Genomic DNA, 16,341 nt, shown 5'->3' with positions numbered 1-16,341 from the left:
AGCTGAACAACTCTCCAGGAGAAAATACTGGAGACCTATTCATTTTTAAATTACCTGTCTGACACTTGTTTCTGGCTATACATTTCTTCTAAAAAAATACAAAATTTTATTAGAAAATTTTGTTAGATTCTGCTGTTAAATATTAAGTACTTTTTAAACATGCTGTGAGTGTAACTATGCCCCTATTTATTGGGATTGTCATGTGGCATTGCTGCATCTTCAGCTCTTTAAGATAAACCAGAAGTGCTTAGGAGCATATATGCTATGTTTATCCACCCCATTTAAATGCTTTTTGTTTCATTTTTCCGTGTTTATTGTCTTTATTTTCTTATATGACATAAAGAGACTAACGAATGCATCAATAGAAATTTGCCTGCTTCTGCAGCTGGCTTTTTAAGCAGCAAACTTTTATTATGAAGAACACTTGGACCCAAACCTGTTGAGTAATGCAGTTTAAATGCATATTTCAGTCTGACTTTATTTTCTTTTTTAGCAATGTGCTTAATGCCTTCATTATTCAGAAAAAAAAAAAGCCTTTTTTTTTTGAGTTTAGGAGCCTATAGGAAGGTAATATAATAAAATCATAAAGTACTGAAGCATTTCAAGTATTTTGTTTTTGTAAAAGGGGATTGATACCTTGTTGGAGTTGTACTAATGCTGGAGAAATAGGTAAACAAATAAATAGCCCTGGTTTATTTTTTCTTCAAGGTTCTCATTTTGCTGTTATAATGAAGGGGTTTCTTCTGCTTTTATGTATCCATTCCACAGCACTATGTGAACATAGTTGCATTTTGCAGTGGAGTTAAGGTAGAATGTGCAAGTATTTTATACTTTCCAGCGACATTCAAATCCAAGTAGCAAAATCTGCTAGAAGTAGTGACTTAGAGCTGACTACTTCTTATGATTTAGAGGGTTCAGCAAGACTGGCCACAAAACATCTGGTTTTGTTGGTCATGCATTTGCATGTATGTTGTTCAGTCAGAACAGATGAGATGAAAAGCTGTGATTACAAGGTGGATTGTTGAATATCTTTGTGGCTTTTGGTTATTCCACACAAACATTAGGCTTCTTGAGACTTGATGTTCATTTTGGTATTGTCCATGAACTTGAGTTAGAACAAGTAACTGTAAGAACAGCTTTTCTGGGATTTTGCCTTTTTCAAAGAGGACATAATAAATATCTCTCCCTTTGATCTTTTCTTCTATAGTCACACAACAGTCTATTTTCTGGTGACTGATCTTCTGCATAGAGCAGAAGGTTTTCAAGAAAGTGAGATCTTGATGATACTGGAAATGCTGCTCCTCTTTCTAATACCAGACAAAAATTATTCTTGATTTTGCACTATGTGACTGGGATAAAGTTTTATTTCTAGGATTTGAAGGCTCATCAGCCAAGACAAGAATTGTATCTACTGAATTTTAGTTGTGTGGAGGGTTAACAGTGGCCCACATAGTGAAGGAATTGCATGCATGTTCATATTTAATTTTTGGACTTCTCCTACAAGACCAGAATTTCAAGCAGTAGTGCTGGGCAAGATTTGTTTTCTTTGAAGAAGGACTATTTTCTTTGTTTCTTTTGTATTCAGTATTTCACATGTATTTGATGCTGTGCTTGCTCAGAACCCAGCAACAGTTAATCAGACAGCTCAGTGTCATGTGCTTTACATTTGGACTTTCTGAAATCTGCTTTGAAATTCTGGGGTCTTATATATGTAGAATATATTGCTTCTATTCATCACTGGCTGTCCAGCCTTCTTGCTAATGTTCAGATAAAAAATTAAGTAGTTGTTTTGAACTGTGCTGAGCTATGCACATGTAGTTTTGCTGTCCACAACTGTAGATACATGCCGCTGTTGTTATTAAGTTTTAATATTTCTGTATAGGTCTGGCGATGAGATTTAGACCGTATATCTAAATATTAGGGATGTGTAAAGGAGTAGCTAAATCTGGTACTCCAGCAAGACCTAAAGAGTGTTTCTGTTGTTGATGATTTTGTAGGGGAATATGGATCAAAGGTGGAGACTGGGAAAGATGACTGTCATGAACTGCTGTTTTTTAATACAATATTTTGGGTATTAAAAATAAGCAAATAAGTTAATCAGTCATACTGTATTTCCTTTCTTATTGCACTGCTGTTAACCTTTTTACTTGCTAACTTTTCAGGTGCTCTGATATTTCTCTTTGACATTACAATGACTAAAACTAAATGTAGTGCTTTAAAAAAATGCTGCAGACAAAACAATTTCATCAGGCCTTTCAGCTTGTATTTCTTTTGAAAATGTTGAAGTATCTTATGTGTGCATTTGCCTTTTGCAACTTACTTTTTTTGGCTGATCCCTTGGAGGCATCAGTTGCTACTTAATACCATCTCATAAAATTTTCCCTGTGCATCCCGCTCATATTAAACTGCATCAACAACAACTTCTAGTCAGTTTTTGCATGATTTATTGAGAAGGCATATTCTTTTCTGTGTTTTGGCATCATCCTATAATACATCTAAATCAAATTAAAGATCTTTATTCCACCATCCATGGCCAAGTTCAAGTATGAATCCCTATACAAATCTACTCAGGTCTTTTGAAAATATAACGCTTCTCATGACCATTTTGCCTATTTTGTTTAATCAGTTGTTTATTCCTCCTCCTCCACTACTATCTACCTTCCTTTTCTGATTATGTTTACATAATTTTTTCTGTTCCCAAAAGGGATATCTTCTTCTACTGTAACAGATGTATGTACCTATTGTTTATATGCACGTATTCTTATGATTCATGTAAATCCCTAAATATGTTTTCCTTGAGGCCTCCAAGGATCCTTGCATATGCAGGAGCACTTCTCAGATTGGCATGTGGGACTGGAAAGTTTGGAACTGGCTTTGTCTTCGGACAGCACCTAGCAAAACTGGGACCCAACTGTGACAGCCAGTGAAATGCTAAAGAAAGGCTTTTCAGCCTCTTCAGTCTCTGCCTGCATCTTCTACCTTCATATAATTCTGGGAGGCAAAGTCTGTTTAATTACACCTTCTCATGCTGGGCTGCCCAGAACAGGTAGCATATTGCTCACCTCTCTTGCATCTTTCTTTCAGTGTCTACCACTGCTAGGAAAATAGCTGCATGGAGCATTAATGCTGATGCACACAGTCTGATCCACTCGTCTTCATTCTTGCCAGTGCTTGTGGGAGAGGGGGTGGAGGAGGAGGAGGAGAGAATTATTATTCTGATGCTGACACAGGGAGAATGAGAGTGGCTTGGTGCAACAGAAGATTATGTTCCCTGAGGATAAACAAACAGAAGGAGATAAATTAGGAGAGAGGATAATCCTGTTAATATGTGCATTCCTTAATTCTGATCCAGTTTTTCAAAACGTTATGATTTCACAGAGGCTAGAAATTTAATTAATACCTGTAAACCATCTCTTCAAATTTACCTTTTAGATTGTGGAGTAGTGTTTTGAGTTGACATTTGATATGCACAAATTTGCTTATAAACAAGAATTGTAAGTAGCAATATGAATATCACGTGAGGGAAAAATAATAATGTGCACATCACCATGCCTTTCTTAATTCAAAAAAAATCCAGCTTCGGTTCTCTGGACTTGGGCAGCTTATTCCTTGCAATTTTCTTGTTGCTTTTTCAGCAGAAGCTGGGCCATTGTGATATTTATCTGAATTCAAACAAGGCTAATTAAAAGAGCTGCTGACAGTTGTTGTGATCTGACTTTGACTGGAGCTTGATGGTCATTATGGGTAAATAATGAACTAGGTCTGCAAATGTAGCAGCTGCCAACTTGGGATAGAAGAACAGCTATTGCGTCCAATTTAAGGATCTATCGACCGCTTCCCTTTTCCCTGCAGATCTTCTTCCTAGCAGAAAACTAATGTTTTATACTGCTTTGTTTTGTGGTTTCAGCTATTTCTGATGTAGGCTATAATTTCCTCTTAAATATTTAACCTAGTCCATTATTAGCTTTCAGAGTTAACAACTTTTCCATTGGGCTTTCTTTGCATTTTTATTTTGTTTTGTTTTGTGGGTGGGTTTTTTGCAGTTTGTTTTTATGTACAATGTAACTGCTTAAATAGTGATGATCATGTGTATTTAATTTGCCTGTTGCTGCAGAATAAAAATCTACTAGGTTTTTTTTCTCTGTTACAGCCATAATCTCACAAATTGTATAATTCGATTATGCCTTAAGAGAGATGTTTCTACTTCCTTAAGCATGCTTTTGTCTGGATTAATATTTGAGTGCTTGTTGTATAAATCTGGAAATCACTGACCTGAACCTCCATTTCCTTTTTTGCTCAAAAATCACTAGCTTATGAGGTACAATGATGCAAAGCTCTATTTGTCAGACGAGAGAAGCAGCAATGACTTTCATTAAGGGGCACTTCCAAGTACGTTGTCACTTCATCATGAGCTTTGCCTTGTCCCATTAGCAAGTAGGAATGGTACCTTAAAGGGAAAATGGCAAATTTTAATAATAGATTAATTCAACTTTCTTCTAGAACTCCTGGCATTATAAATGCAGTACAAACCACAGAATTTGATATACAGAAGAACTTAGTGCATCTACCCAGCGTTTGCTCAGCTGCCATTAGAAAAGGCAGCGTGCATTATGTAAAATGTACAGAGGCACTTGTGCATTAGTGCATAATGCAGCTGAACTAGGGATCTTGCTGGGAAGAAATGATCCCAAGCGTGCCCCTAAAAGACAAGTCTTGCTTTGAGATATAATGATGAAAAATTGCCCATTTATTTGTGTCTTTGCGTTTCAGCAAAAACGAAACTTGGGCTCGTTGACTGTCGTGCTACCGCAGGGGTTTTATGCGCGTTTGTGTGCGTCCGCGGGCACGGGCGTTTCTGTGCCTGCTTGGAAAGGCCAGCAATACGTTAACAAGGGGTTATGTTATGCTGGTTTATGTTAAACCAGATCACCCCCTAACATGTGCAGAGCCATTCATCTGTGTCACCAAAACCCAAGAGAACATCTGACATGGACTTCGAAACAGAAACAGTGATCACTTACAAATCAAACATGGCACGCTCTAAACCGATTGTGCACGGCAATCTTTTCGAGAAAGGACAACTAATTGAACATGATAAAGTGTAAAGTTAATTAACACCCTTAAATTTGTTGATTACTTTCACGGGATTATATTGTTCGTTGAGGAGCAGCTTTCTGTCCCAGCTGTCGCCTTTTTAGCGAATGTCGCTGGTAAACAATAGAGACACCATAACAAGTCGTAAATGGTCCCTGTGACAGCAGCCCCTTGTGAGGCTGCATCTGTAGAAAATGATTAGAACAATTGCATTTTAAAGACGGCTCACATTGCAGCCCGGTCCCATCGGCCCTCTTCTTTATCTCTGCTGATGGCAGGCTGGTTAAAACATTTAAGTTCTTTTGAGCAAATTCAGTGATTTACTGTGTTTTAGTTATATGGCAGCAGAATAGCTTCATAGGTCTAGCTTTGATGCTGATTTTTATAATAGGGAGAAACACAAGCTCTAGGAGTGATGGTGTGCTGTGGGGTTTTTTCCTGAGTCTGTTCCATTTACTTGTTTCTTGGAAATAGATTGATGATGGCAGACATTATCTAAGAAGCAAGTAGAAAATATTGATACCTATTTCTGCTTTATAAAATAACTAGTCTCTTCATGATTATTTAAAATTTATAGTATGCTTTTAAATATGCTTTCGTTTCCAGTAGGGATTTATAGCAGATTTTGCCTGTACATGCCTTTTAATTGGTTTTAGATTTATATATGTAGCAAAACAATAGTAACCTTTTCAGTTAATCTTTCCTTGTGTATCTTGGTTACTTTTCCTGAGTTGCAAAGAGAAAGTATTTGGTGTGAGCTGGCAGGTACTTAAAAAAATCTGCGTAGTCCTTAAAAATACACACTCACACAAGGTACACAGATGCAGCCTCTCAAGCTCAGCCTATCAGAAAGAGAGCAAACATGACAAGAACCTGCTTGTTTGAGGCAGCTATACTCGCTTAAACTGCATTTTTTTAAAAAAAATCAGAATAAAAGACTAGTGTTCCCTTGCACATCCCAAAGTGGAACAGGCTAAACCCCAACTCCCATGCTTGAAGGTGCAACATCATAAAACAAGATAGAGGATTAAAACTCTAGCAAATGTTCTTCTTCTTTGTTTTGGTTTTTTTTGGTTTTTTTTTTTGTTTTGGTTTGTTTTTGGGGTTTTTTTGGGTTTTGTTTGTTTGTTTGTTTTTGGTTTTTTTTGTTTTGTTTTGTTTTGTTTTTGTTTTGTTTTTGGTTTTTTTTGGGTTTTTTTCCTTTTTTAATCTTGTTTAGATCACAAAATTAGTTGTTAAAATTGCAACTAAATGTTGAGTGGAAAAATAACGGCATAGATTAATTTTTGCTGAAGCTTCTTGATATTACGGCCTTCATCTCCTGCTTGTCCATCGGAGACTCTGAAACAGCTCCGTTCGTGTAATTTCGGTCTCAATTTGGTCAGCAATGAATTTTTTTACCTGCAGGTGCAGCGCAACAGTGGTTTAAATATGTTGGCACAGGGATATGCTTGGGTGCATTGTCTTTCCAGCAGTGTTGCTGTTTTCAGCATTACCACTGTGATGACGCTGTAATGCGTAGCCTTACAATATCACTCTTTTTTTAATTTATCTGCCCTCTGTTCTTACAGAAATGTAAGAAAGCTGAAACCAAAAGCAGATACTTTCATATAACATCTTTATATTAACATCTCTTTTCTAGCAAATTGTGTTCTTAATAATAAGCAACCTGATAGAAGCTAAGCAGTTTTAATGATGTAGCTGTAGAGCTAAGGACCTTTCTGGACTTCTTTTGGAACTGGAAACATCAGTGGCAAATGTCAAAACGTTTTGCAGCAACATGAAATATTGTTTAAATAAGCACAGGAAAGTGAATATGGAAGGGCGGTGTGTCTGTCAAACAAGGTTGCTTGGCCTGGATGCTAAAACTTGAGGTCATCTTCAGGCTGTTCCATGGTAGCTGCAACCAGTTGCTGTTGTCATGCGAGGGCTCTTAAGTTTCCATTCCTATTTTTGTCTAAAAACTTAAGAACTGCTCTGTAGCAGGTTCACTGAGCAGTCCATCGGCAGTCGAATGAGGAGCACCTGTTTTGAACTTGCCCCACAAGTAGCACAGCCAGGTGTGACAGGATGCTTTGAAGTGCAGTTCTTTATGTACCTCTTTTGATAAAAAAACATAGTTTTGCAGATCTTCATCCAAAACCTGCTAGTATGCAAGTGGGAAACCCATCTCTAAGTAGATATTCCATACTGCAATGCTACTCTGTAACTTCTCACCATAATTTTTCCCAGTTATTTTCTTGCATGTCCCCATAGCTAGCCAGATCTCTTATGTTTTTCTGTAATCCTGGTCCTTTCAGGTTATATTTCAGGGACAAACTCTGGTGCTGTTGTGGGCAACAGACTTGGAGTTGACCTGCTCTGTGGGATCTGCTGGTGTGATGACCTTGCAGGATTCTGCACATAGGTGTGGGTTATCATCCTAGATTAATCAAGACTGCAGCCATGGGCTCCAGCAGTCTTGCTTTGAGCAGAGGAGGAAACACATCTCTAATCACAGATACAGTTTCTCTGAAAACTGTTCCCCAAGGATGTGAAGAGATGTTTTGTATTTTAGAAAGAATGGATAGATTTAAACTACTTTCAACCCTCACAGAAGCAGTACATAAAACATGATCTTAGGTTAAGACTTCTTTTAAAAAATCAAAATATGAAAAATAATAGCATATTTAAATTGCATTAGCTGATCTGCATCTCGATTGCTCTCTTTAGTGTTAAAAACTGATAACATTTAGCTGGCTTGTGTTGTTGGTATGAAAGCTGTGATTGTGAAAGAAGGCTGTGCATTCTTGTATAATGATTTTTTTAAATTTCTATTTTTAGCTGAAGTTACAGTTCTTGTACTCCCAGACTCCATGCCAATTTTTTTTAAATTGCCAGTCTTAAAAATTTGCTGCGTTGCTCATTTGATTCTGATAAAATAGCAGATAGTTGGCAAGGACCCTAGATGATAAAATCTACCATGAAGTAAATAGGTTTTTGTTTTTAAAACAAGAATTTTCCAAGCCTTCTGCATTATACAACAAATTGCTCTCTTTTTTTCTACTTAACTAATTTATTTTTGCTTCTCAAGATGTGTTTGAACAAGTGAGAGAGTGCAGCTGTCAGAAGATTAACCAGCTGAAAACTATTGTCAGCATTAATTTTGCTCTAATAAATGAATCTCTGAAGCTATTTAGCAGTCTGTAATCTAGATACAAGGCTATTGACCTATGATGGATAGTACTGGATTTTGTTTGTAAGCTTTGACTTAAATTGTCTACTTAATTTGCTGCAGGTCAGATCACAGGATTAGTGGTAAAGGCCATTATGTGGTTTGAATAAAAATAGCTAGAGGAATGGAATGAAAATCATTGTGTTTATTAATGTAGCAATCTTTGCGGTCATGTACATAGTGAGCTGGTAGCCAAAACGACAACAATGACCTGTTTGTGCTAGCTAGTTTGGGCTTCACTCCTAGCCCAGTTCCTGTGAGTTGCCTGGAGAGGAGTTCTTCAGCTGAGATCAAGGATTGGCTGAAAACTGGGTGTCTCTCTACCTGGGCAGGAAGATCTTCACCACAGTATATATTTCAGTACCTCAACAGTGTTCCAGGTACAGACCAATTGTTTTATTAAAGCTATGGGTCTGAGTCTTCTGGATGCTCCAGTTCTGGACTTAACAGCACAAAAAAGACACAGATTTACTGGAGTGAGTCCGTCTAAGGACCATGAAGATGGCAAAGGGTCTGGAGTATCTTTCATATGAGGAGAGACTGAGAGAGCTGAGATTGTTTAGCGTGAAGGGGAGGCACAGGCACATTTTCAATGTGTATGGAGACCTGATGGGAGAGAATTAAGTAAGGGAGCTACAGTTTTCTCAGTAGTGCCCAGTGACAGCAAAGGAGGCACAAATCACTCATGAAATTTCATCTGAAGCACAAGAAAATACTTCTTTTACTGTGAGGGTAGGCAAACAGTGGAAGAAGTTGCCTAGAGAGGCTGTGGAGTCTCCGTCCTTGGAGATACTCAACAGCTGACTGGACACAGTTCTAGGCAACATGCCTCATCTGGCCCTCCTTTGAGCAGGGGGATTGAAAGATCTTGAGAGGTCACTTCCAACCCCTGAAATCCTGTGATTCTCGGTTCTAATATAGGCTGAGCAGGTCTTTACTGTTGACTGGTTTTGCATAACTGGTACGTATTTAGTCTTTTTGAGACTTTGATCTGTCAAATTTGTCTGAAATTCCTCAGTGACTTGAAAACATGATATATGTTGAAAGGCAGGATGGGAAGAATAAACACTTGGGAGATGCAGAAAGGGGCATTTGTGGACATAGCTGCACAGAGCAGTTGCACACAGAGAGACCATAAATTGAAATTTTTATTGAAGAGCAAAAAAATTTAACAAATTCTTCAGTGTAAAAAGCTTCAGTGTAGCTGTCCTTGATGTTGTAAACAAAGTCCAAAACTGACCACTTGCTTAGCTGTGGTACAGCACTTCAGAGCACCATACCTAATTGAGCATGTTTAATTTGAAAGTCAGTTGTTATCTGCAGCTGTACACCCTAACCAGCCAATGTTTGATGCATAGCACAGAAAATTTATTGTGGCTATGCTTCTTGCCAGAGTGAAAATTAGTGAGGAAGCTGATTTGTTCATCAGTTTAGGACGAATTTTCCTAGCAGTTATACCCGTTAAATACTGGGAATGAGGAAAAAAGTAATTCATATTAGAATTAGACTCCTTTTAAGGAATAGAATATTTTATGAAGTGGAGGTAATAAATATCACATGAAAAAATTGCCGGTGTTGTGCTTAGGAACTGTATATTCAAAGAACTATGATGTGTGTTTACTGAACTGTGCTAAAGACAGGACAGACTACAGGAATAAAACTGGGAATAGTGTGTTTGTATGTGTGTATGTGTGTGAATAATTTTTACCTTGTCTTTACATAGTAATTGCATCATTGTATATGCATTAAGTTTATGTGTGGGAAACTAGCTTAAAGTGTCGCAGATTAAGGAGAATTTTTCTTCAGATTAAGAACATCATAAACTGCAGAAATTCAGAAGATTCGGTTTTATATGCTTGTGTCTTTCAGCTGTTCAATCATGTGAAAACCAGGAAGTGTTGATAAAAATTATAGCCTAGGTTTGGAAAGGCTGATAAAAGCAGAGTTATCTTTGAGCAGTTGTTTGTTAATGGTTGTATGGGAAGAGTAGTTTGACAAAACAGAAATTTTATTTAGTAATTCAGATATTTCAGATATAATTCAGTGAATTTTACAGAGTGCAAAGTTGCAGGAAAAGTTGATTGTTTCTTTGTATAAACTATAAAAAGTGACTGCCACTTTCATGCAAGTCTTATGACATTTTAGTGTGCCTGGAAGATAAGGTGGTTTTATCTCCATCAGATATTTGAGAATTTAGATTGCTGATTCTTTGAGTACTGTGAGTGTAGAGTTACTTTTACATAGAATTTGAGAAGTTCATTGTAAGTGAAGTATTAATTTTGCATCATCAGTCCCTTACTGGTAAGAGAATCTGCCTAACTTTTTGAAGCTTTTTGATAGTGTTATTAAATCCAATGTTACCTTGATTCAGGTGTTGGAGCTGCTCTAGCTGGAAACCTTACTTTCATGGTTGGTGGAGTGGAACAAGAATTTAATGCTGCCAAAGAGTTGCTGACATGCATGGGTTCTAATGTGGTTTACTGTGGAGAGGTTGGAACCGGACAGGTAATGCTCTCTGAAAGGCTAATAGCTATCTCAGTCTTTCCTTTTTCTGGCTTTTTATTTATTGATGCCTGCTCTTTTACTCTAGAACTAAATGCATGATAATATATCTTCATACTTGTTTGCTTGTCCCTAACCTTGTATTTGTAAATAACGTCATGGCACTTTTATGCAGTATGTTGTGTAACTTAGCACCAAAATCTGACTGGTATTTCTCCACATTGGCTTATTGAGATTATACTTCTTAGGGGAGAAACATTTTAATTTTGTTTCATCTAAATTTAGATTTACTGGATATTCTGAATGACAGAGAAGCCCCTACATGGCATGTATACTAACTGAGCAATACTAAGAAAAAAAAAAGGAGCCATAGAGCAACTTTCATTAACTTTGTGCTATCACAGACCTGTGTTTACTCTAGAAGAATGCTGCCAGAACATACTTGGTCATATTTTCCTGGGCCTAGTTGATTCCTGTATGTCAGTTCTATGAAAATGCATAAACTAATTGATGGTTTCATGTGTTTTCAGGCTGCAAAGATCTGCAACAACATGCTCTTGGCCATCAGTATGATTGGAACTGCTGAGGCTATGAATCTTGGAATCAGGTTGGTTTGATTTTTGTGGTGGATTGAACACCACAAAAACATTTTTTCCATGTTTACAGTTTTTATGTATTATGGTTGACTTTTGCTGAGATGATGATTAAAATAAATAGGTAAAGTTTTTGCCAGAAGTGGTTTTACAAAGCTATGAACAGGCTAAAGGGATTATTTAACTAAAGGAGGCCTTTTCAGCGTGAGAATATTCTCTTGTACTGGCAGCATAGGTTGTTACATTCTACATCTGAAGTTAAGAGTTTATTTGTTCTGCTGTAGTGCAGCGTACAATAATGTTTGTCTTTCATTATAAACATCCAGAGCTAATATAGAGGTAAGTTTTTGTTTGTATTCTAAGCTAATGTACAGTTCATTCAGAATATTATACTCCCATATGGCTCTCATTGGCTTTGTTTATTTCTTAAATTGTTCCAAGATATATTGCAAAGTGAAACTTCTGCTACAGTGTGTATATCAAGTTAAGATGAAAGCATAAAACAGAACATCTACCTTTCTTTGACTTTATGAGAGCTCTTTGTCCTAAGTGCCAAAACTCCTAGTTTATCAAAAAGCTGCAGTATGCTCCACTACACTCTTGCTGATGCTGAGACTACATTTCTTTTCTAGAATGTCGTACATCTGACTTGTAAGTGACATCATATTTGAGCAAAATTACTTTCATTTTCCAATTGTGATATATTTATTTTGCTGTTGTCTCTGTAATTCTGTTTAATTTTCCAATAGAGTGCATGTAAGTACCAGTTCAATATCAAGGTATTTGTACTTTTAATAAATTCCAGATCAAAATAATTTGCAAATTTATAGACAGAGAAGTCCCATGTTTGAAGAGATTATCTTGCCAATTGTGTGTCTTTTAGGGGCTTTTCATGAATTATTTATCTGCACAGTTGCATCTTTAAAATTTGTCTGCTAAAACTACACATACTGTAGGTACTCATCAACTGGTCTCAACTGTTTTCAGGTGGATTTGATACACTATAAAAACAGCAAGAGGGCATCAAATGCTTAAATAAATAAAAAGAACACCTACATATGCGCACATACGCAAGACAATGTAATGGATTCACATTTCCTCTTAATTACCATATCAAGATGCAGTTGTTTTATTGAATTGCCCTTGTCTCAGATGTTACACTGTCTTGACCTATTAAGTTGTCATGTTGTAATTGAGATAAAAGAGGAATTTGCTTTGCATCAGTGCTAATTGGTTTATCAATATCCTGTACCATTTACATTTTAAAATTGAGAGTCTGTAATATACTGAAGCATGTCTGCATCAAGCCATAATAAAGCCAGTAGCATTGTTTACAACTTTTGTAATCCAGTGTTATCTAGAAAGCTTGCATTGGGTTCTGCTTTAAGTCATGATCCACTTAACAAAGCATATACAACTAATTTTTTGTAATAGTTTTATCTACATTTGTGGAAATGACTGAAATAAAATCAAGAGGTTTGGAAGAGGGGTATTCTGAGCTTGTAAGCCCTGTGAAGAGCAAGTTGATGTCTGCAGTCACTGTAGCTTGAAGGTGTTCAGAATTTTTTCCTTTCCAGTTTAAACTGGCTGAATCTGTGTTCAGCATATGTGAGCAAAAACCCAGTGTGAAAGTAACAATATAATAGCTTCCCTGCCCTACAATTAAGGTCATCAAGAAGGAACTGTATTTATTGTAGAAGAAACCTGCTGATTTTAAACCAAAGTGTAGAAAGAATGGAATCTCATTTAGTCAAAAACTGCATGAAATTTAAGACCAAGGTGGTTATTTAAAACCTTATGAAGTAATTTAGAATCCTTGCATTGATTTTAATTTAGTGTGATTTAAATCTTGAGAAGATGACTTCAGCTTATAACTAGAATAAGAAGTTTCCACTTGGAGTGTGGAAATTTCTAAGTTAGAAGTTTACAGTTGTCATTCTAATTATTAGAAGTTTTGCTATATTAATAAATTTAGGAATTTTTTTCTAGTCTAAAGCTCAAAAGTTAAGTGTGGCTGCCTGCTCTGAAGAGAGTAGGAAACTGAACTTGATTTATTAGATTGATGCTTATCTGGTGAAGAAAGTCTGACTTTGACTTAATAATGGTGGTAAAGGATACTGAAAATCTAAAAATGTAGAATAGGAATTGTGGAACTTGGATTCACATTGTCATTTATATTTTCTTTTCTTTCTAGCATGTTAGTGCAACTGGTCAGAAGAAAAATACTGAGCACATTTTGCTGTACAGCTTTATGAGTAGCGTGCATATTGTAAAATACTGACTTACTGTGTTAAACTGACACACAGAGTACATGTAAACTGCACAAATAAGAAGTACAAACATGAAGTGATACTGTCCACAGTCAGAAAATACTTTTCTTTTTGATTTTGCTGATCATCTCAGTGCCAGCAACTGTTCTATTGAGCCCTGAGCTCCAGTGAAACAATTTCTAATACTAGCAAAATAAAGCAAAATAAATATTGCTGATACCTGGTTTGTGTTTAGGTCAGATGGAAGTTGCTGCCTGACAGACAGTTTGTGGTCCCATCAGAAACTGCCTGCAAAGACTCAAGGAAGGGCTTATGTGGTGACACAAGACAGGACAAAGTTGCTTAATGTAGTTGGGATATAAGAGACCAGGAGAGCAGTAAGGACTCTGTGGCGATAACCTCGCTGCAAAATCAAATTGTTCTTCCAATAGCAGAGAAAATTATCTCTATGAGGAGAGACTTCAGTGCCACTCCAATTTATACCAAAAGCCGCAAATACAGCTCCTTCCTAAGCAATTTTACTCTATGGATTTGTGCCCGCTTGGTTTTTTAGGTAAATGAAGTAAAAAGATGGTAAAATAACTTTTTCTTCTCATGCTGAGTTTAAACATAGTCTCAGTCTCTAGATCTGGTTTCTGTGGGCACCCCTGAGCTATGGACATAAGACATGAGCAGAAATGAGAGTTGACAGAGTAGAGAGGAACATGTGCAACAGGCTGAGAAATTATTAGTCGTGAACACATCCCCACTGCAAAGTTTAGAAAGAGTACCTTGAAAAAGAACTCCAAGGTGTGGTTCTGCTGTCTTTGGTATAGTTAAGTCTCATGAAGGTTAGTAATGACACTGGACAGCACTTACTTTGTTTAAAACACCAATGGCAAAGTAATTTTTAACTGTGGTAGAGGGGTTGTATTCTGCTTGAATATTTCCACGTTTATACAGTGTTTACCCAAAGCACCTTGAGATGGGAAACTCAGCTACTTCAGTTGTTATACCTTAAAATGAGACCAGGATGTATCTTTCTTGTGAGACACTGTTTCAATTTCTGTATTTGTTCCAGATTGAACTTTTGGAGGAGTGTATAAAAAATTCAGGCTGAGGTTTTATTAGTACCCAGCAAAACTTGAATTTTGAGCAGTGGCGTGAAGGGATCCTATTTTAACCTTCTTTTTTTTTTTTTCTTTTTTTTTTTCTTTTTTTTTTTTCTGTATGTCCATCTATTGCTCTAGTTTGTGCTGTTCACTTCATTAGGAATGTTATTGAAGTAGCATTGATCTGAGGGAGCAATTGGTTTTGTTCTATTATAAGTACAGTTAATACATGGGCTTCTTTTCTGCTTATAGGGGAGAAGAACATTTTGGTAATTGTAAATTCACACGCACATGCACAGGCTCTTGCCACGTCCAATGGCAAGTTGTTATGGGGACTGGCAGACTGTCATCATTTTGATAGCTTGAGCAGTATATCTCCTGAACAGCAATGGAGCTCTTATGCAGAGAGTATCGTATGTTCCCAGCCAATTTACAGGGAAACAGCAATAACATTTTATCATGGTTGAGAGCCCAGTAGCTGCTTCCTATTAAACTTGCCCTTTCAGATACCTGTCTTGGATTAATTTGTTGATTTCAAATGGAAACTCAGTCTTCTCCACTGAAGCATGACTTTCTAGGATAGACTCTTGCTGAATGACAATTACTGTATATTCTGGCTGGTTTCAAACCATTACAAGCTTTGGGCACAGTGAAAGACAGAGGACTTCTTCAGTAACTGATTTTAATATATGTCTAATTTTAACTGTCAGTTATATATGCACCAGTGGATGAATCTTCAGAAAGATGAAATGCAAAGCACTTCTAACTTGCTCTTATTAATGATACACTTGCTGCAAAGGAGAAAAAAAAATAGGTTCAGGTCTCTTGAAGAGAAGCTGCATGGTGTTTAAGAGCAATGAATTTTGAAGAAGCAGAGGTACAAACTGACACTATCTTCCTTTTTCTTTTCCAAGAGCAAAAATATGTCAGATCTAGTGCAAGACAGTATTTTACATATCTGTATAATACATGCATATCTTTTGAAGTATACTTTCACAGAGATGCAGTTTTTATAGTAGACACTGTAAAAAGAGCTTTCTTTGGGAGGATTATATGAAATAATAAGCTCTCTGTGTTGCAGTATACTCACAGCTATAATAATTGCAGGCTTCTCCATGCAGCAGGATATGGCACAAGCAGGCACTACATTGGTAAAAATACTGATCTGGATGTGACAATGATAAGGAAACAGACAAGTCAAGAGATTTGTTTTGGGGGAAAAAAAGCAACCTCTGCATATTTGAAAGCTTAGGCTTTGAATGCTCCCAGTGTGGGGTTTTTTTTTGATTACTACAATTAAAGCCATTATTCAGAGTGGCTCTTGATGAAAACTTTTATGGTAAGGACTTTGATACACTATGCACAATACAAATACAATTCAAATACTGTGAAAACATAATAATGTTGGAAAATACAGCTTATATTTTTAAATAAATGATCATTATAAGCATTCAGTTCAATCAGTGAGTTGGATAAAAATGGGGAGGAGTATAAAGCTTGATCCCATTTAGGCCAGTGGAGACTCTCCATTGAATTCCAGAGGGGCTGCTGCAGCAAATCGTAAATAAGAGTGCACA

General features: G+C 36.7%; 1 protein-coding gene across 2 annotated transcripts in view; it reads left to right on the top strand.

The window, feature by feature from the left end:
* Positions 1 to 16,341, top strand: part of HIBADH (3-hydroxyisobutyrate dehydrogenase) — an 87,009-nt gene that overhangs the window by 60,826 nt on the left and 9,842 nt on the right. For both annotated transcript variants that reach the window (XM_083875255.1, XM_083875256.1), the window contains exons 5-6: positions 10,680 to 10,813; positions 11,341 to 11,417. In XM_083875255.1, the coding sequence (XP_083731381.1) occupies positions 10,680 to 10,813; positions 11,341 to 11,417 (211 nt within the window). The remainder of the gene's footprint in view (positions 1 to 10,679; positions 10,814 to 11,340; positions 11,418 to 16,341) is intronic.

This window comes from Zosterops lateralis, assembly GCF_965231275.1.
Source record: "Zosterops lateralis genome assembly, chromosome: 1".
In the NCBI taxonomy this organism is placed as follows: domain Eukaryota; kingdom Metazoa; phylum Chordata; class Aves; order Passeriformes; family Zosteropidae; genus Zosterops; species Zosterops lateralis.
Note: the sequence above shows the minus strand (reverse complement) of the source record. Positions and strands in the feature narration are given on the sequence as shown.